The 20825-nt window shown below is 38.2% G+C and overlaps 1 protein-coding gene across 1 annotated transcript; it reads right to left on the bottom strand.

Moving 5' to 3' along the window:
- Window positions 1-134: 134 nt before the first annotated feature.
- On the bottom strand, window positions 135-20787 carry LOC115919753 (4-substituted benzoates-glutamate ligase GH3.12-like). Its single transcript, XM_030973873.1, has 7 exons — window positions 20691-20787; window positions 7036-8061; window positions 5833-5971; window positions 3882-4046; window positions 3401-3549; window positions 1657-1784; window positions 135-1095 (listed from the first exon to the last, which is right to left on the bottom strand). The coding sequence occupies exons 1-7, from the start codon at window positions 20785-20787 to the stop codon at window positions 877-879; spliced, it is 1923 nt and encodes a 640-aa protein (XP_030829733.1). The 3' UTR covers window positions 135-876.
- Window positions 20788-20825: the final 38 nt, after the last annotated feature.

Below are 20825 nucleotides of genomic sequence, written 5' to 3' on the forward strand. Positions count from 1 at the left end.
TGTAATTTCGTAAGAAAAGATATAAAATATGTTATAAGATGATGACGTAGATCCTCATCAAAAGATTGGTTGAAAGCGTACACGTGACCAGGCACTTATATTGCCTAACGCGTAATTTGCCCTCACTGCTGTGTATTATTTGTATATTCACGCACCTCGTTGCTCAACTATGGCGGTATTTAGACATTTTGCTGCCTGGAATCGTTATGTTTCTAAAGGTAATTGCGAGCGAGCGAGGAATAAAGTTACTTAATTATCTTTACAATGCTATTTCCTCATGAAAAAAACCCTACTCTATAGCGGTTTATAATATCGACGTTATTCAAAATAATATTATTTTTGTTATACTGCTAAAATTATCTCGTGGCACCCCTAAAAATGTCTTGCGGCACCCCGGTTAAAAAAAAATGCTGCCCAAGAGAATAAGACAAGTCATATGATGTATACAATGTTATTTGGCTGCCTATGTTCACGCGATGGTCTTATGTTAAATTAGATAGTGATAAGGGGGAGATCCACTCCGATATTTCGCTGGTTATAATAAAAGCAGACATCTATAGAAACAGAACAGTGAAAATTTGAGCAAAATCAGATTTTAAAAGTTTTGAATTTTCGAGATTGAAATCGAAAGCCTATGTCCAGTAACACACAGTTTGTGACAACTGTGCGACAAATCTTGCGAAGACCAAAATGCATTAATTGTTACTTTATCTATAGAAAATCGACATGCATCCTTTTTTTTTGTCGTTTCTTGTTTGCTGTTGTTTTATCATGAGTCTTGGATTGAACCAAATGTATTCCTTCATCAACAACGAAGTAAATGAAATGAAAGCAAATGGGAGAGGACCTCCAAGAAGAAGTCAGGACAGAGAGGGTCTACACCGCATGATCAAACATGAAGTTAAGGGTATCTACTGTGCGGAGCCTCTGAGGTACTTTATACTGGTTTGCCGTAGTGTTGGTCGTATTCACCACATGCTGTTTCAAATCTTCAAACGTGCCGGGTTTCAGGATGTGAACACGAGGGTGTGAAATGGCGCCACTTCTCCGCAGTCTCTCGTAGATGCTATTAAGACCACGAAGCTCTGCGTCGATCTATCCGTTGTAATCAGAGAAAGAAAACAACAAAATAAAAACAATCATACATATCCTGAATCAATATCATCTCAGTTTTAGGACTTTAGGGACTATTTTAATCTCTCTTGTTGAAATTAAACAGTCTCGGAAATAAATCAAAGTCCAAAGCTAGCGTTAAACAGTGCATGATACATCATACTAACAATTTTTCAGACGTGCCATGTAAACACTAAATGAACATTTTTATCTACATCCAAATAAGAATGATTTTATCGAACTTAGGTATGAGGATATCAAACATTGAATGATTCACACAACAAGATCTCTTTTCCGCCCCTACCCTTCCCCGCTTGACCAACTCTTTAGACTCCATCATTCCTACCGAGTATACTTAACGATGTCTTTATTTTGGTGACTAAATTAAGGCACTTAATACGAGAGGTCCCGGGTTCGATTATCGCTCGGTACTTGCATCCTCGGACAAGGTATTTAACCCACTGCAACCAGATACCAGGCAAGGTTGGGGTAATTACAATTGCTACAGAAGCTAAATAAGACCAAATGATTGTTATTACTTACCGAACTCGTGATCTCATTGGATGCGAGCTCTGCCGTCTTGCTGGTTTCTTTATTTCCGCTCTTGCTCACTGTCTGGTCTAGCTCCAAGAAAATCACGTAATACGGCATGTCTTCAGTCTCTTCGAATGCTAAACGAAGATAGATTGAATATCGAAATCGAATGAGATTCAAAAGGAACGCACCACGGAAAGTAAGAATTATAATGATTTTCTATTTCGCACAAAAAAGAATCGAGTGCGAATTTTCTATGGAAATGTTAACGAACATCGTCTTCGTGATTTAGGTTGTAAATAATAATAATAATACCGAAATTTGGGTTAATTTAACTCTTCAAGTCAGAATAAAAGGCGAATCGCACTACTGTTCAGACGTCGATCACCATGCACGTACGATTCTGAGCGGATTTAGCTTTTCCACTTCTAAGAAATCCTAAAATCCCTTGAAATCAAGTTGTTCATAATCATATGACTATTCAGATCATCAGTCATTAAGATTCTATATGTTTGAATGTTTGTATCAAATGCTATTGCATATCCTTCCAAAATCGGATAGTCGCTATAAATCGTGTAGTTTTCGCCCAGCCGGGGGTAAACGACTCTAGACTTCGATTTTGGTCTGGACCAAGATCTGGTCTGGATCTTAAAGGTACTAAGTCCCATTTGCAGGCCAAAAAAAATGAAAAGGTTAAATTCCAACGGCATTTGAAAGCAAATACTAATTTAGAACTTCCCTAAAAAAAAAAGGGGGGGGGGGGCTCGAAAATGTCTTTAAGTTGGAAAATAAGTGACTATTAGTTGTCGAATCGACTTAAGAGCTATAGAGCCATGTAAGTAATAGTCTGATTTTCAGACCATTGTACCGAATGGTCGTTTTTATGCTGCGCAAAGATTCAATCAGTTTAATTTTGGCCATTACAAAAAGTGGGTTATTGATGTAAACAAATGCTCATGTACCCTTTACAGCTCATTTTATTTATGTTATTACCAAGGAAGAAAAAAAAAGTTTGTCACCCAATAGTGTCTGACAGTGAAGTCTAGCAAGTAAACGGGTTTCCTTCATAATTTGAAAATTAGGAAACTGCTAACGTTAAAATTTCACAAATAGGATATACATGGCATATTCATTATTCCTGCAAAGTTCTACAGAATTTGATGTTGGCTGCAAAAGCAAAAGAGACATAGTATCTTTAAAGCTTTTCAGAAGTGCTTTACGCGGATAATTTATAGTGCTCAATATGGCATGCACCCCTAACCCGGCTTTAAACGTACCCTTTGGTATTTACACCGTATGAATATCTCCGTTTATGATATTAAGGATGATGAAACAATATTTGTTTAGCCATAAAATATTAGAGACTAGGAAAAGAAAAACACTTATCTATTTTATGAGAGGTAATTTACAAAAGGCGCTGAAATGACATGATTTTTCGAGATTTTTCCTCACTTTTTAGTAAATTATACTTTTGCTCAATGTGGCATGCACCCCTAACCCGGCTTTAAACGTACCGTTTGATACTTACACCGTATGAATATCTCCGTTTATGATATTAGGGATGATGAAACAATATTTGTTTAGCCATAAAATATTAGAGACTAGGAAAAGAAAAACACTTATCTATTTTATGAGAGGTAATACACGTATACGTGCACCAAATAGATAGGATACAAATCAATATAATGTTGATAGGAATGGCTTATAGTGCATAAACAGATGAAGTTTAACAAATTGTGAAAAGGTTAAAGACCTGGGGATGATTTCGGAACAAGTGTGCTCTCAGCCACTGCATACTCGAATAGCCTCATATCATTCCACTGCCCCACGGCCGACTGGAGTCCTGCTTTAAGAACGACCTGGTTCATCTTCTCATACCGCAAGTTCATAATCAAGCCCATCCTGTGATAAAATGTTCATAAGAGGCAATTAGTTGTTGGTAGATTTCTCCAGTATTCTAATTTCTTCATATTGAATTAGAATGGATGTATAAAGGGACATCCCAGGGGGATTTTTTTTTCATTTGTTCGTGCTTTGTAAATTCCATTCATATTACTTCCTACTCACAAAGGTTGGTGTATGGGCTAAATTCGACAGGTGCTTTTTTCAAATTTGCACAGATGATTGACGTATTCGTATCACTGCTTCTCTGATTTACGTGTTTTATTCAATGAAACTTTAAAAAAACCTTATAAAACCTTATAAATCGGAATATGTGGGATAGTGACACTCACCGATACATGAACTCGAATGTAGGACAGTTGTAGTGACAGCCAGTTATCCTAATGACATCTCCTAGTCTGTATCGATAGAGTCCACTCTCTTGGGTAAAGACGAGCTCGTACTCCTGCCCGATCTCGAGTTCGTCAATCAAGAGCGTTTTCGGCTGACTCTCGTTCCTGTGAAAAAAGATGAGATGAAAAGCAATTGCATAATCAAGTTCACTTGCAAAATTTAATGACATTTACAAAATATATTTTAATTTTTGCATAAAACACCACTCCCAATCCCAAGACAGATTCTCCATGGCTGTGCGCTGTTCCTCCAAGAAAAATGGTTACGATATTATATTTCTCTCTCTCTCTCTCTACCCTATTACCAATATCGTAACCATTTGTATCCATGGGGTATTATACAACTCATTCCAGACCCTAATCAAATGATTGGGTGGGGGGGGGGGGGGGATGGTTGCTCACCAACCCCCTCCCCCCCCCAAAAAAAAAAAATATATATATAAAACGTGGTTTATTTTTAATTCGATACCGGTAATTTTCAAAAGGCGCTGAAATGACATGATTTTTCGAGATTTTTCCTCACTTTTTAGTAAATTATACTTTTGTATGCGTTTGTTGGAAAATGACAAATTCCTAATTCCTGATTTACAGTCAGGCAAGAAATATGCTTATTAAGAGGCCTACATTTCAGAGCCCGCGGAACGGCGGGTCTCGGGGGCCTCGAGCCCTCTACCAAATAGAAAGAAAGAAAGAATAGTGACCTGCCAGTGTCACAAAATATTGTGGTATCAAAATATGCTCATCTGACCGTGATTAAATGCCTAAAACCCCTGAGCTTCTAGGGGCTCCGCCTCCTGGAACCCACGCCATTTAATGACCTGCCAGTGTCACAAATAAGGTTCCAACATACGCTCTTTTAACTTAAGTAAATGCCTAAACCCTTGCGCTTCCGCCCCCTGGACCCCACGCATTAGTGTCCTGCGAGTGTCACAAACAAGGCATCAAAATATGCTCATCTGACCATAAGTAAATGCCTAAAACCGCTGAGCTTCCGAGCGCTCCGCCCCCTCGACCCCATGAGGGGGCCTAAGGCGGGCCCCTGAATGCTTATCTGACCGTTATACAATGCCTCAAATCCCTGAGTTCCAGGGAGCTCAGCCCATGGACCCCACGCCAATTAGTGACCTGCCATTGTCATGAATATGGTATCAAAATATATTATGCTCATCTGACCGTAATAAATGCCCATACCCCCTAAGCTTCCGGGGGCTCCGCCCAAGGACACCCCCGGGACTTTGCCATTACGTACCAATATTTGGCCCGCATGATTTAAAATTTGCCCCCCCCCCTCTTAGAAATCCTGGATCCGCGCCTGAACTTGAGATTCATTTGTCAGCCATACTGTCACGAAACAATGTTGGATGAATCTGTTTACATCACATAACAAGGATCTAGGAGTAATTCGTAATATAAAACAAATGATGCATGTTTTCATTCGTTCATTATATGATATTGATTTGCCCACGCAGTCCCCAAATGTATTTCGGGAAGGTAGACCAAGCATTCTAACAGTGTGTACCTTCCCGAAGTACCATTGGGGATTGGGCAAATCAATACAGTGGCGGATCCAGAGGGGCCCGGGTGGCCCGCCCCCCCCCCCCCTTGGGTAAAAAAATGTGTATTTTTACATTTTTTAACGTTAATTTTACCTTTTTTTGGAGATGGCCCCCCCCCCCTGGCCCTCAAGGGGGGGGGGGTGCAATTTTTCAAATATTCGAGGGCCCCCAACAAATTTAGTGCTCACTACCCCCCCCCCCCCCATGGAAATGGTGTTACTCTTTCAGAAGAACTTGAGTAGTTGGAGTGCATTAACAACCGTGTTTATTCCATTGGGCTTGATATGCGGAAAATCACTATATAACTATAATTTTTGTTAATGAAATACACTCACGAGTCTTCATGTCTGATGAACTCAAAGAAGGCCATGTTGGTGCAAAACACCATGCTATGATTATCTTCATGGAACCATGGAGATACACCGAGAATCATTGCCTCTGAATTCCCGTATCCCAAGTTCACGAACGGTATACCTGTATCAAAGCATCGAATAGCGTAAATTTGCAGTCAAAGGGGGAAATGGAAATCAATGAAATATTAGCATATTAGCGCAGAATTGTCCCCCAAAAAGGACCCCATTTCAAATGCCCTCATTTTCGGGATTTTCTGAAAGATTGAGAATATATCTTTTCATTGTGATTATTACAAAACCTCAAAACGTACATTAAGTCTTATGTTCTACGTAGTTAACCTTTCAAAAATACTTCTAGCTTCTTTCAGAATTTTAACCAATGGCTACGTCTCAACATAATCTTAAATCATGTTATAATGATCACGAACCATATTTGGACCTGGAGAAAATGTTGGCAGGGGGATTCGTATTGAACGATCCACTTGTACATACTCTCTTTAAAAAAAAGAGTGAATTTTCACTCTATTTTCACTTTCTTGGGAGTGACGTCCGTGATCACTTGTTTAGGAGTGAAAATCGATTGATTTTAGAGTGCTCTCTAAGAAGAAAAGAGTGAATGTTCACTCTATTTTCACTTTTTAGAGAGTACGACCTTCACTTCCCGACAGGCACACCAACGACCAGTTGTCCAGTTTAGGTTGCAGCCAAAAACCCTTTGAGAAAGCCTCCAAATATCCCTAGAACCATATGCTCCCGGCCACCAAGGTTAACAGTGGTCATGATAGTGAAGTCGAGAATACATAACCAAACAAAAGCAAGCAAAACTATTGTTTAACCAATCATTTGCCTAACCCCATACTAGATTTCAGAAATAAACTATTTATTTTCGATTAAACCACAGGAGGGTGCGGTGACTCGACATTTGCCCCTGCGACAGTGACTCCGAGCTCTATTTCGTCAAAGGTATAGGGGTTAAGGTTGCAGGTGTGTTTTGGGTTGGGTTTTGGGTAAGGGTGAGAGTTGGATACTGTGTTGGTCCAGAGTTGATGTTAAGAATTCGGTTGGTGGAGGAAATTGACGCGGAGCTATTGTCGCATGAGCAAGACTGATGCCGGCACTATCCAATATGGTGCCTTCAAGCTAACACTGCAATAAAACTAAAGTTAAGGTTAAGTTATTGCCTACCTTCTGCATATTTTGCTTTGAGATCAGGCCAACTTCCAGCATTATCTACGGCGGAAAGCACCTCAAGGTTTGGCCACACCCTCTTCATGATACCGTTAAAACCTTTCTCGAACTGCCTTCTCAGCTCGCCCGCCCTCTCCGGGTGACCTCCGCCAAGAGCCTGTTCAAGAGAGGATCTGATGTCAGCATCGTCGAACTTAACCTTCTCAGTGATTGTTCCATGCTCGATATCATACACAATGTCCTCCCAACATTGCTCAAGTTGCTTCATCATAGTATAAATGCCGCCTAAAAACGAGCCACATAATGCACCAGTGTTTGGATCGAGGAGAGTAAAAACGAGATGGATGTAATTTGCATCGTCGTAGGAATGAATGCGAAAACCCGAAGGCGGTGTCGTATAGCAAGATGCCATGAAGCCATCTTCGTATAAAGCAAAGGCAGACCTGATACTCCCTCCGTTCTTAGCTCTAGACATTACTGGCTGGACGTAGTGGAATAACTTCTTCTGAAGCAGCCCCAGACGTGGACAGAGTTCGTGCAGATTGGTATAAAGAACATCCATCATCCTTGTTAAAAGATACCTTTGATCTCTCTGTGGGAAATACTTTGAGGGACCTGTCGTACCCGAGGTCTGTACAAATGCATTCGGCATCACCTGGGTCATCACACATTGCTCTCCAGCCATTACTCGTTCGACATAAGGTTTGTAATCTTCATAGGTCGTCAACGAATGACGTTTTCGGAACTCCTCTGCGCTTACGATGTTCTTGAGCTTGAACTTCCTTCCGTAGTCAGTATCCCCATTTTCCTTGAGAACTCTCATGAGAAACTGATCCTGAGCATAACGAGGGTTCTTCCAAGCTGTCTTTAGTTTCCGAAGGTAATACTTTCCCCTGGTGTAAGACTTGCCTGCGAAGTACAGATGACGCAGAACCGATATAACTCCATGCTGGGGAGATGGACGGAGGGTCAGGATCCACAAGAACAGGACAGAGATGCAGGACGCAACAGCAGCAAGGAAACCTGAATAATTAAACAAATAAACAAATCATATAAAAATTAAAAGCTAGCTTTCTTCAAGTTCATGTAAAGTCAAAGTAAAGGCCATTAAGTTTAATCGGGGTGGCCACTCTAGACAGCTTTAGGTTTATCCTGCCAATCCTGAGGTCATGATATTTGTTTTAATTATATTTTTAACGCTTCAAAATTTTGACAGTAAACTGTTATCGTCTTTAAAAAATCTTGTAAGGCAGCCTTCAAAAGTTTTGATTGAGACTGTAACAAAATTGATGTCGATTTCTGAAATTTCTTTCACTTACCAGACCATATCGATTTCCAACTTCCGAATGGTGTGGATGTTGTTTGGTAAGCTGACCAGGCTGCCATCGCACCGCAAATCACCGAAATTATAAGTAACTTTGAAGTAAGCATTGTAGACTATGCTGCCTTAACTCACTACCTTCTGAATCAATGTATAATATTTGTCTCTTATTTCTAGACCGGCTGTTATTTCTTGGCTGTAATGCAGACAAATTTATCATAGATGCAGAAGATAGAAGGTAGCCGAGTTTTGCCAGTCAGTTCCTCTACATTGGAATTTCGTCCAACTTCTAAAATTTCATCCACATTTATTCCGACGACACCCTCATAAAAATTGCAGATCAACTTTTTAAAATTTCATTGACAAGGTGTTGAGATCAATGTTCATAGAGTGAGTTTGTTTAAGATATGGGTTATGTGTCTATTTACAGTGTGGGTTAATAAAAATCGTCTTTAATTGGAGAGGATCCTTATGGGATGACTGAATGTCGTCATCTTCGTAATTCATACCAAAATTTGTCTTTGCCCCAATTTAGATTCGTGTTCAGAAGTTGCTTTCATCATGCGTCAGTCTCATTTGGAATGCCAAATCTTGCAAAATTGCAATAACCACCAATTTTTACTCAAAAATTGAGCAGAGGCAAATTTTGACATGAATTGGTAAAATTGCAACCGTTTAACAATCCAGGCCAGATTGTATTGATCAAGTTGTCAAATTGAAGAGGTCACGATAGGCTACAATATCAGTATCTTTTATTTAATCTCGTTGAACCGATTGCAACGATATTTCGAATTGAATCTGGGGCACCATTATGTGCCTAACACTGTATACCGAACCGTTAAAATTATGACACATTGCAGTCGAGGTGACCATAGAGGTACGGCTACGAGGGAACGGACTTCTTATACTCGAACATCAACTTTCCAGTGATATTTTCTCCGAAGTTTCAAAACTCCACCGGTTCGTTATCGAGAAGATTCATAATTCCGAAATTGAACTAGGGTTCGTAGTTTGAATTTATTTAGGGTTCATAATTCTGAAGGTTCATAATTCCGAGGCGACGATGACATAGAACCTTGTATCACCTTTTCAGGAATACGAAATAACAAAACTTTTTATTATTATGAATTAAACCCCTCTGGTCAGAATTATGAGCGCATTTTTTATTTTCTGAAATATGACCACCACCCCCCTGTTACACCCACAAATGTAATAACGCCCACAAATGTAATAACACTTTACCCACAAATGTAATAACACCCACAAATGTAATAACACTTTACCCACAAATGTAATAATTTCACCCACAAATGTAATAACCACTTTACCCACAAATGTAATAATTTTGAATCACCCACAAATGTAATAATGACTTTACCCACAAATGAAATAAATTTGAAGTGATATTTTGTCGCATTTGTTCAAAACTAAAACCCTGTAATAAAGCATGGGTATAGCGGGCAGTCTTTCCTCCAGACCCGGTTATTCAAAAGTAAAAAAAAAAAAAAAAAAAAAAACTTATAAACTAAGACCCCACCATCTTCCAAACTAAGACCCGATAATAAGGAATGGGTTTAGAGCGTAGTTTTTCTGCCAGACGCGGTTATTTCAAAACTTTTTAAAAATCTTCAAAACTAAGACCCCATCATCTTATTCCTGTGGAAGAACATGAGTATTGAGTGTAGTCTTTCCTCCAGACCCGGTTATTCAAAAGTTTAAAAAGACAAAAAACAAGACAAAACAAAACAAAACAAAACAAAACAAAACTTTTAAACGAAGACCCCTCCATCTTCCAAATTAAGACCCAGTAATAAAGCATGGGATTAGAGCGTAGTCTTTACTTAAGACTCGGTTATTTTTTAAAAAAAATGAAAAATCTTCAAACTAAGACCTCACCATCTCATTCCTGTGGAATAACATGGGTATAGAGCGTAGACTTCCCTCCAGACCCGGTTATTTCAAAAGAAATAAAAATTTAAACAAATCTTCGAAACTAAGACCCACCATCTTATTCCTCTTTTTTTTTCATTTAAAAATAAATTACATTATTACATATGTGGATACAACACGTCACAAATAAATGATTGGTCGGCGGTCACACGAACTGACGAATCAGTCAAAATGGTCTATATATATAACACACAGAGAAGGGACCGATTCGATGGTTCTTTGACCGTCGACGATTTTTTAATCATGTAAATATTCTAACGCCCACAAATATCCTGGAATTCAAGTTTGTAGAAAAAAAAGTAATCGAATAAGTGACCTTAAATGTATTTACATATTGACGCTGATTGTTTTTTGCATGTGATTATGAAATATGTTCACGATATATAACATATATATATATATATATATATATATATATATATGTACGCTATTAGTGACATTGAAACGTTGCATTGCGATGTTATATTTGCATGAGTGCGTGAATGAATTACCTTTCTTCATGTGATGAACGTATCAATTACTTATACTGAAGACTACCAATTGGTACGCGGTACACGGTGTGAATTCATGAGAACGAAATTTATTCAAAGGCAAATACAAACAAAACACATTTACATTACAGTTTTCCCTACTTCTGAAACACTCAAGCAGCTATATAAACAAGAACAAGTCTGAAATGATAATCGGTTAACAAGCAAATAACAACGCATACTTTCATATAACAAATCATAAATAGCTGTATAACTAGATCACGCGAAACATATTTGCATGTTTTGAATGAATTGCAGAACCCTTTGACTGATAAAATATCAATATACTCTCTCAATCAATGTGAGTAAATTGCAGAGGTTATGGCTTTATAATGATGGATACATAGATTTTGTAAGATAGAAAGTATTTTATTCCAAACGAATGGAGAGGTTGTTTCATTAATGTACAGACGGCAACAGAACCAAAATAATTATTACGTATAAAAAGGTGGAGTAACTCACATGTCTTTTACAAGCAAACAAGGTTATGATTTGGGCAAATATTGAACCTGATAACATCAACTGAACTTGATATAAAACGCAAACAACCTAACACGTGACAGTTCTTCTAAGCTAGGAAAAACAAGTGAACAAGATGCCGAAATACTAAATGTACCTGGCTTTCTGTAACTTAGTAATCGTCCATATAAAACTACTTAACACGTACAACTCCAAAAGTTTTTCAGTAATACTTTTCAGATGCTTCAAGAGTAGACGGAGTTGAAATGAAGTATGACTGATCAAAAGGAAATAATTATTTTAATTATACAATGAGATAAAGAATATTAACAACCTTTACTTGATCTCTATTGAAGAGTTTGGCGTTTGCCACTTTTGAGCCATTTTTCAACCTTAAACAGAAATCTGATTAAAGACATAAATGCAAAACAAATCATACACTTGTATAAGGATTATAAATAAATGAATATGTTAGTGATTTTAAAAAGCAATAGAGGCACGTAGTTTCCAGATATTTGCTTTAACACTGAGATAACATATTTTATGATATATAGTTCACTCATATGACACATAAATTTTCTTTACAACGGTTTATACACTTATAGTGTAGACAAAGAATTACACATGATTGGTCTGTATATACTACGTGAGGATTAACCCGTTTAATGCATAATTGTTTGTTTTTGGTTGTGCGATCTTTTTCAATGAAGATCTTCTAAACACAGCAAAAACTAAAGTTTCTCCTAATGGCTTTTGAGCCATTTTTCAACCTTAAACAGAAATCTGATTAAAGACATAAATGCAAAACAAATCATACACTTGTATGAGGATTATAAATAAATGAATATGTTAGTAATTTTAAAAAGCAATAGAGGCACGTAGTTTCCAGATATTTGCTTTAACACTGAGATAACATATTTTATGATATATAGTTCACTCATATGACACATAAATTTTCTTTACAACGGTTTATTTACTTATAGGCCCGAATTCGCAAAGCAAGGTTTGAGCTCAAACCTCCTTTTGTTTCGCCAAACCTCCTTTTGTTCTTTACAAACCAGGTTTGTAAAAAAACGCGTAAAACGCGTCATATGACGTACGAAAACCAAAGTTTGTCGACAAACCTCCTTTGTGAATTCGGGCCATAGTGTAGACAAAGAATCACACATGATTGGTCTGTAATATACTACATGAGGATTAACCCGTTTAAACGCATAATTGTTTGTTTTTGGTTGTGCGATCTTTTTCAATGAAGATCTTCTAAACACAGCAAAAACTAAAGTTCATCCTAATCGAAATAGTGTAACCTAATAATCAGAGTCAATATTTAAATACATTTAAGGTCACTTATTCGATTAATTTTTTGTCTACGAACATTGAATTCCAGGATATTTGTGGGCGTTAGAATATATTTACATGATTAAAAAATCATCGACGGTCAACGAACCATCGAATCGGTCCCTCCTCTGTGTGTTATATATATGGACCATTTTGACTGATTCGTCAGTTCGTGTGACCGCCGACCAATCATTTATTTGTGACGTGTTGTATCCACATATGTAATAAGGTAATTTATTTTTAAATGAAAAAAAGAGGAATAAGATGGTGGGTCTTAGATTCGAAGATTTGTTTAAATTTCTATTTCTTTTGAAATAACCAGGTCTGGAGGAAATACTACGCTCTATACCCATGTTATTCCACAGGAATGAGATGGTGAGGTCTTAGTTTGAAGATTTATTTTTTTAAATAACCGAGTCTGAAGTAAAGACTACGCTCTAATCCCTTGTTTCATTACCGGTCTTAATTTGGAAGATGGAGGGGTCTTAATTAGTTTAAAAAGTTTTGTTTTGTTTTGTTTTGTTTTGTTTTGTTTTTTTTTTTTTTAACTTTTGAATAACCGTGTCTGGAGGAAAGACTACGCTTAATACTCGTGTTCTTCCACAGGAATAAGATGATGGGGTCTTAGTTTTTTTTAAAGTTTTGAAATAACCGGTCTAGAAGAAAAACTACGCTCTAAACCCATACTTTATTATCGGGTCTTAGTTTGGAAGATGGTGGGGTCTTAGTTTAAAGTTGTTTGTTTTTTTTTTTTTACTTTTGAATAACCGAGTCTGGAGGAAAGACTACGCTCGATTCTTATGTTATTCCACAGGAAAAGGATTATGGGGTCTTAGTTTTGAAGATTTTTTAAATTTTTTAAATAACCGGGTCTGGAGTAAAGACTGCGCGCTATACCCATGCTTTATTACAGGGTTTTAGTTTTGAACAAATTCGACAAAATATCACTTCAATTTATTACATTTGTGGGTAAAGTCAATGTTACATTTGTGGATGATTCAAAATTATTACATTTGTGGGTAAAGTGGTTATTACATTTGTGGGTGAAATTATTACATTTGTGGGTAAAGTGTTATTACATTTGTGGGTGTTATTACATTTGTGGGTAAGTGTTATTACATTTGTGGGCGTTATTACACTTGTGGGTGTAACACCCCCCCCCCCCCCCCCCCCCCCTCTGCCATGTGAAATTTTCTCACTAAAATACTACATATACAGTTATATACTTGATCAAATTAACGATTTGAGTGTGCACATTAAAACCCGTTTATTACTTGGAACACGCCCCTCTGTGAATACACTAAAGAACACTCATACAATGTTATTGGTTAGTTCTTAAAGGCTGGGTATACTTCAGATGTACTGCCATCTGCTGCTCACAGTGCCCCGATGTGTCGACAGCCATGTCACGTGATGCATCACGCACTGCATGACGCGAGCGTGATGATGCTTAGGTACACGAACCGGGATCGCTCTGTGTACGAATTCACCGTCCGAAAGATGGCACAATAAGGGAGTTTACAGATAGCACATGGTACAAATGACCCCCAATATCCACAGATCTTTTACACATGGAGAAGTTCCACTTTGAGCATATTAGAATAATAACTGCCAAAGTCCTATATGTGCTTCGTGAATACCTTTTGTTTGCCCTCTTGAAAATAATTCTTCCACCTGCGTATCATATAATGTACCATTGGTGCATATTAAATGAATAATGTTACATAACTTTCATGAGCGCATATCCAGTATTCATCTCAGTGTGTTTTACCTTTTTGGTACAAATGACCTTTATCTGCCCATGCGCAGATTATATCTGTAAACTCCCTTATTGAAAATACATTCCAACAGTGCTAGCTGCGTCGGTAAAATACACTGCCTTTAAAGCCCCAATGCAATACGTATAGCTACTTGCGCCCTCTATATATCAAACGATGCCTAATCGGTGCCTGTTCGTCCCCCATGATTCTCTTTTTCTTTTGTTAATTGAGAGCTGATTCGATGAGATAATCCCCTGTCAGTGACCTTGCAGGGGGTCTGATCCCCCATGGCCAAACCAGTACAGACGGGATTTAATTCATAATAATTGATAAGTGATGATAATTGATTGATATGCAATAGGTATACAGAAACGGATAATCATTACCAACACAAGTAAATCAATTCTTTGTACTCACAATTCCATCTCCATCTTCATCTTTAAATCGTTTTTTTCCTTCGTCTTGTCATCATTATAAAATATTCGAACTCAAACTTTCTACATCATTATGAACAGTTCTCTTTAAATACGTTTGCCAATGAGAATCATTAAGTTTAGGTAAAATTCTACTATCTTAAGCAACTGCACAAAACCGGGTTTGCTGCTTTTTATTTCTAAGAGTTAAAAGAGTGTAGAGTTGAATTGCATTTATTTCATTTTTCTTCTGTATGATCTTCATCTTTTTCCTTTTCTTTCTTATCTTCTTTTTTATTTCCTTCTTTTTCTTATATTTTTAAATCTTTTAACTCTATCTTCTTCTATCTTTCCTTCTTTCTTTCCTTCTTTCTTTCTTTCTCTTTTTTTCCTTTTTCTTCTATCTCCTTCTTCTCACGTCTTATATTTCTTTTCTTGTCCCTCTTATCTCTACTTCTCTCTTTCTTTCTTTTTCTTTCTTTCCTTCTTTATTTCTTCGTGTTATTATTATAATTTTTCTTTCTTCTTCTTTGTCTGTTCTTATTCTTCTCCTACTGCTACTACGCCTACTTCTCTTCTTCATATTCCTTTATTTTACCTAATGTACTATCCATCAGTATTGAATCCAGGGGCGTGTTTCACGAAGACTAAGATTGACTTTAAGTTGGACTTAACTTAGTAAGCCATTCATGCCACTAGTTCCTCTAACCATTCATGGCATTGATTTCTCAAGGTACATATAAATCGTGGTCACAAATCTACAGAATTTACATTTTTTGAAAGTTCAGTATTTAAGGAAAAAATATTATCTAAAGATCATAATTGAGAGACCAATATTGAGAGCAACCAGTGGCACAGATGTCCTGTCATAGTTAAGTTCAACTTAAAGTTGATCTTAGTCTTTTTTAAACATCCCAGGGCCCCGTTGCATAAAACTTACCATTGATAGTAACTTTGCCATCAGTGGTAACTACCATGGTAACAGGGCTCAACAGCCAATCAAAATCTAGGTTTCCATGGTAGTTACCATTGATGGCAAAGTTACCATCAATGGTAAGTTTTGTGCAATGGGGCCCAGGTGTTAAATGGTAGCTTAATTACTTATGATACTTGATAACTAACCAAAGGGTATCAAAAGTAAAACTATACGGCTTATACCCATATTGTTGGGTGGACGTAAAGGCCTATATGCAATTAATTGACCTATTAGTTAAAGTTCGTAATCGAGGGTTTTACATCAAGAATGTTCTCATGTGAACTTCAAGGTTTTGTACAACATGCATGAACATTTAACCTATATGATTATTCATTTAAAGCTGGTAAATCGGTTACAACTTGCTTCCAGGGCATCTTAGTTTATGTGTATTTTTTGTTATTACTTGTAATTATGATCCTCGCAATCGATATCACGTGACGAGGTATGGACGAATTATTAGTCCACATCTTTGTGTGTGTAAGAGCTATCTGAGTCAAATACTCCACTTTGGAATATGTTCCAAGGGGCCTGCATGTAACATGTAAGAGTAGTGGTGTTGGATAGTTTTCTTCTCCCCCCCCCCCCCCCCCCAATGTTTTTGCCCATTTCGCCACCACCCCGGAAAGGTGAGCCCCCTGGAATGTTTTCCCCCCCCCCCCCCAATCCCAAACTTGCAGGCGCCCCTGTATATATGCCAGTCAGTTTCTTCCTCGTCCGGTGCTGACTCCGATCAGGGAGCTTGCACGTACAGCTTTATCTGTCGATGCAAAGACAACAGGGTATCTTGGACTAAAGAAAGATACCTTTCTACTCATATTAAACGAATGTTACCATGAAAGGAAGTTAATCATAACACGACACGTGATTGACTGAAAGTGGCGGGATGGTAGTCGGGATTTAGTCGAGTTATCCACATGCACAGGTATCGAATATATCAAATATAAAGCCTGACAAAGTATAGAGGGGCAAACTAATACCTGAGTCGAACTTTGTGTCTAAAAGCGGATGGAATAATATTAACCTCCTATAGACGCGGTGCAACCATGGACCTACTACAAATGGTCCAACCCAACAATTAAAACCAGATAAAACCTCAGATCTCGCGTTATACTCTTTTTCTCAACAACGCAAAAGCTCAGGCACACCAACAACCAACTCTAAATTTGGTTTCATGATTGTATATCAGCTTTTTAGCAATAAGTCAGCGAAATAGGCCAATGGGTTGAACATATTATCAAGGAGAGGTGTCGAAGTCGAGTGGTTTAAGCATTGACTTGAAATTCAAAGGTCGTGGGTTTGAACCCCGACACGGCACTAATATCCTTTGGCAAGGCATTAATCTATACTTGCCACTCCATACCCAGGAGGTAAATGAGAACCTGGTAGGATGACAAAAGCCTTGCGTTAGCAAGTGCCATATGGTCTCACGGTGACCATATGGTAGGAATACTCCACAGGGCATTGAGCACTTAGAAATGCGCTTAAAAACGGTATCTCATATTCAGTGAATGCTATATAAATCCAGATTATTATTAGCTTGCAGTTTATAGCAAAAATGCAATCGTCTGAATTTTCAACGGCTTTTTTTTTCTTATCTCAGCCTTATCTTACAGAGGCAATCATGTCATAGAACTTTGACCGTCATTAATGATTAGTCACGACCTCGCTGAAAGACACATACTAAACACAGTCACACCAAAGAGACCGGCAACGTCAAACTAAAGAATATATATATATATATATATATATATATATATATATATATAATAGTGTAAACTTACAGAGCGCACCCACCGTCCAGGGACACTCATGGCGCTATAGCTCAGCAACAGTTCTCTTTGATACAAGTAAAGTAAATAATTTTGCAATATTTTTTGCAATATTTTGTTATGACCCTTTTCAATCCTCAGTGGGGCCCGGTGCCCTCCAGCTGCTCCGTTCACTGACAATTTAAGGGACTAGCCCAGTCAGCACATTATTCACAGAAGCTCTAGCATCTGAGGCCAACAGGCCCTACACAGGCAGCCAATGAGACTAAAGGGTGATAACTAATTAATTTCAAATGTATATACAAATAACATATCAATTATGGATTTATTAAATTAAACTTATACTAGAAAATAAGTGTATTTGAAACAGGTTGGACTGTATGAATAAGGTATTACACTCCTTCATTAAATGTCAGGTATATATTGCATTTATCTACATGCTTATGATTGTAGGTATGAGGATTGTGTAAGAAATTAAAAACATAATAAATAAATACAGATATAACGTATTATCCTTAAGTAAATAAAACTGGGGTCAATCTAACACTGTTAGAAGTTTGTTCATCAACAGTAGATGGGGAGAAGGGGGGGGGGGGGGGAATAACCCTGGACAAAATAATGTGATGGATGTCGATTCATAAGTACATTATTTAATTAAGCCATGCTCCCCCCCCCCCCCCCCCCCAGTAACTCCGGACCCATTCCCTTTTCTTTCTTGTTTGTCAGACTATGTTGAATAATGGTAGGCGTATCATTCGGAAAGGGAAGTCTCGATCTTTTTTCAAGGTAATTCTAGTCAAACTATGTACTATGTCAATCTATGTCAAGGAACGTTACGTAATAGTTTTCCGTTTACTTTTTTGAATTCGTACGATACTGATTGGGAAATTACGCCGTGCTCGTATTTCACATACACTATTGTCCATTTTTTCTACATGATTAGTCATTCCCTCGCATTGTCATATCAAAGAAGTAACTAACGTGGCTTATATTATAAGGGATTCCCCTTTGTGATTATTATTATACATACAAAGGGAATGGTTTACTTGTCTACGATGCTTTCTTTAAAGTTACTTTTATTGTCAATGATTTCTGGGACGATAGCAGCCTGGTTGGCATACCATACAGGAACGACATCATTAGGAGGATGGTTGTCCGGTGAGTTATGGAAGACCTACATTGAGTTATGTGTAGAAGTAGCAATATGGCCGAAAGCTTTCCAATTGAAATAAAATGTATTTTATTTGTAGGGAAAATTGTACGAAGTTATAATGAGCCTCATTCATTTGCAGTCTGTGAACAGGGGCGTCGCTAGACCTTTTTCAAGGGGGGGGGGGCCGCCCACTCCGGGGTCGGAATGACCGCATGCGTGTTGCCAAAATGTCCGGTAAAAGGGTACTTTTCGTGCGACAAAGTCCGGCCCGAGAATTGTAAAAAAAGGGGTGTATTTGACTTTTCACCCGGAAATTTCTTTAAAAGGGGTGTTTTTTTTTTTTTTTTCTCTCATCATTCTCTTTGGACTCCTGAGAAAATATTCCAAATTTAGGGTTCGGAAATGTTGGCAGTCCTCAGATAGGGGGTGCTTTTAAAAAGAGGGAACGAGCATATGCGTACCCTAAATAACACTAAGTGGGGGGGGGGGGGGGGCGGGGGGGGGGTGTAGAGGCCACCGATTACCGACAAATCTAGCCACCAAATAAACCCTATAAACCCGGGACCGAAGCTAAATTATTTTTCCTATGAACTATCTAAAGTACTTGCGAATGCGCTCGTGGTTATTTTCCTCGACGATATAAATATACGATTTATTTCAACAACTTAGTCAGCATAGTGACTATATATTTAAATGCAGGCGCGTAGCAAGGATCTCTTTTGGGGAAGGGGTGGTAGTGAACACACGAAGTGTGCAAATCATATTAAAGAGCGCGCTTCCTAGGAGGGTGGGTAAAGGAAGGGGTAGTTTCCCTACCGCGCAAAGCGCGGAAGTTTTGACGTTTCCTTAAAGGCCCACTGCACTACTTGTAGCTACTTGCGCCCTCTATATAACAAACAATGCCTAATCGGTGACCATTGGTCCCCCACGATCCTCTTTTTCTTATGTTAACTGAGAGCTGAGTTGATGAGATAACCACCTGTCCAGTGACCTTGCAGGGCAGTCTAATCCCTCCTGTAAACTACGGCAGATAAGCTTTAAATAAAGACAAAGAAGACGATTAGTTGTACGACTCTTAATCCTTGTCTGAATTCAGTCCCCCCCCCCCCCCTCCCGCGCGAAGCTTAGACGTTTCATTGAACTATTGACAGAAAAGACGATTCGTACCATTTTCGACTCTTTAATAATCCTCGTCTGCATTCAGTTTTCCCCTTCCGCGCGAAGCACGGAAGCTTTGACGATTCACTTAATTATTAAAGAAATACGACGATTCGTTGTACCATTCTCGTCTCTTAATCCTTGTCTGTATTCAGTTTTCCCCTTTCCCGCGAAGCGCGGAGGCTTCGACGTTACATTAAATTATTATTATCATTATTTTTCTCTTTTTTCTTCATTTTTTTCCTTTTTTTCTTCTTCCTTTCTTTTTCTTTCTTTTATCTCCTTCCTCTTTTTCTTTTCTTTCTTTCTTCTCTTCTCTTTCCTTTATTTTGCTTTTACCTATATTGCCAACAGCCGCCAAGGCTAAAATTGAATCTGGAGGATGTTGTTTTGACGGTATTTAAAGCTTATCTGTACTAGTTTATAGGATGGATTAGGCCACACTGCAAGGTCACTGGACAGGGGGTTATCTCATTAACTCAGCTCTCAATTAGTATAGGAAAAAGAGGATTATGGGGGACCAAAGGTCACCGATTAGGCATTGTTTTCTATATAGAGGGAGCAAGTAGCTATAAGTAGGACAGTGAGGCTTTAAGGGGTGGCTTCTCTGGATAGTGTTCAGGAAGGAATCGTATAGGGTTGTCGGAAACGGGGTTATTGTCCTTGAATAGACGTAATTCTTTTCTCATGTCTTATGAGCACTACGACTTATTCCATGGAACTATAGTAACCGCCGGTACGCGCGTTATGAAACAATCTCAGACATTCCGTCCCAAATTAAATGTATGATTTTATTTTATAATAATAAATATGATTATTCCTTGCATCTTTCTCCAGGATTCCTTGCTGTCACTGCGTCCTGCATCTCTGTCTTGTTCTTGTGGATCCTGACCCTCCGTCCATCTCCTAAGCAGGGCGTCATATCGGTTCTGCATCATCTGTACTTCGCAGGCAAGTCTT

Source organism: Strongylocentrotus purpuratus, unplaced genomic scaffold (assembly GCF_000002235.5).
Source record: "Strongylocentrotus purpuratus isolate Spur 01 unplaced genomic scaffold, Spur_5.0 spur5_contig_866, whole genome shotgun sequence".
Taxonomy (NCBI): domain Eukaryota; kingdom Metazoa; phylum Echinodermata; class Echinoidea; order Camarodonta; family Strongylocentrotidae; genus Strongylocentrotus; species Strongylocentrotus purpuratus.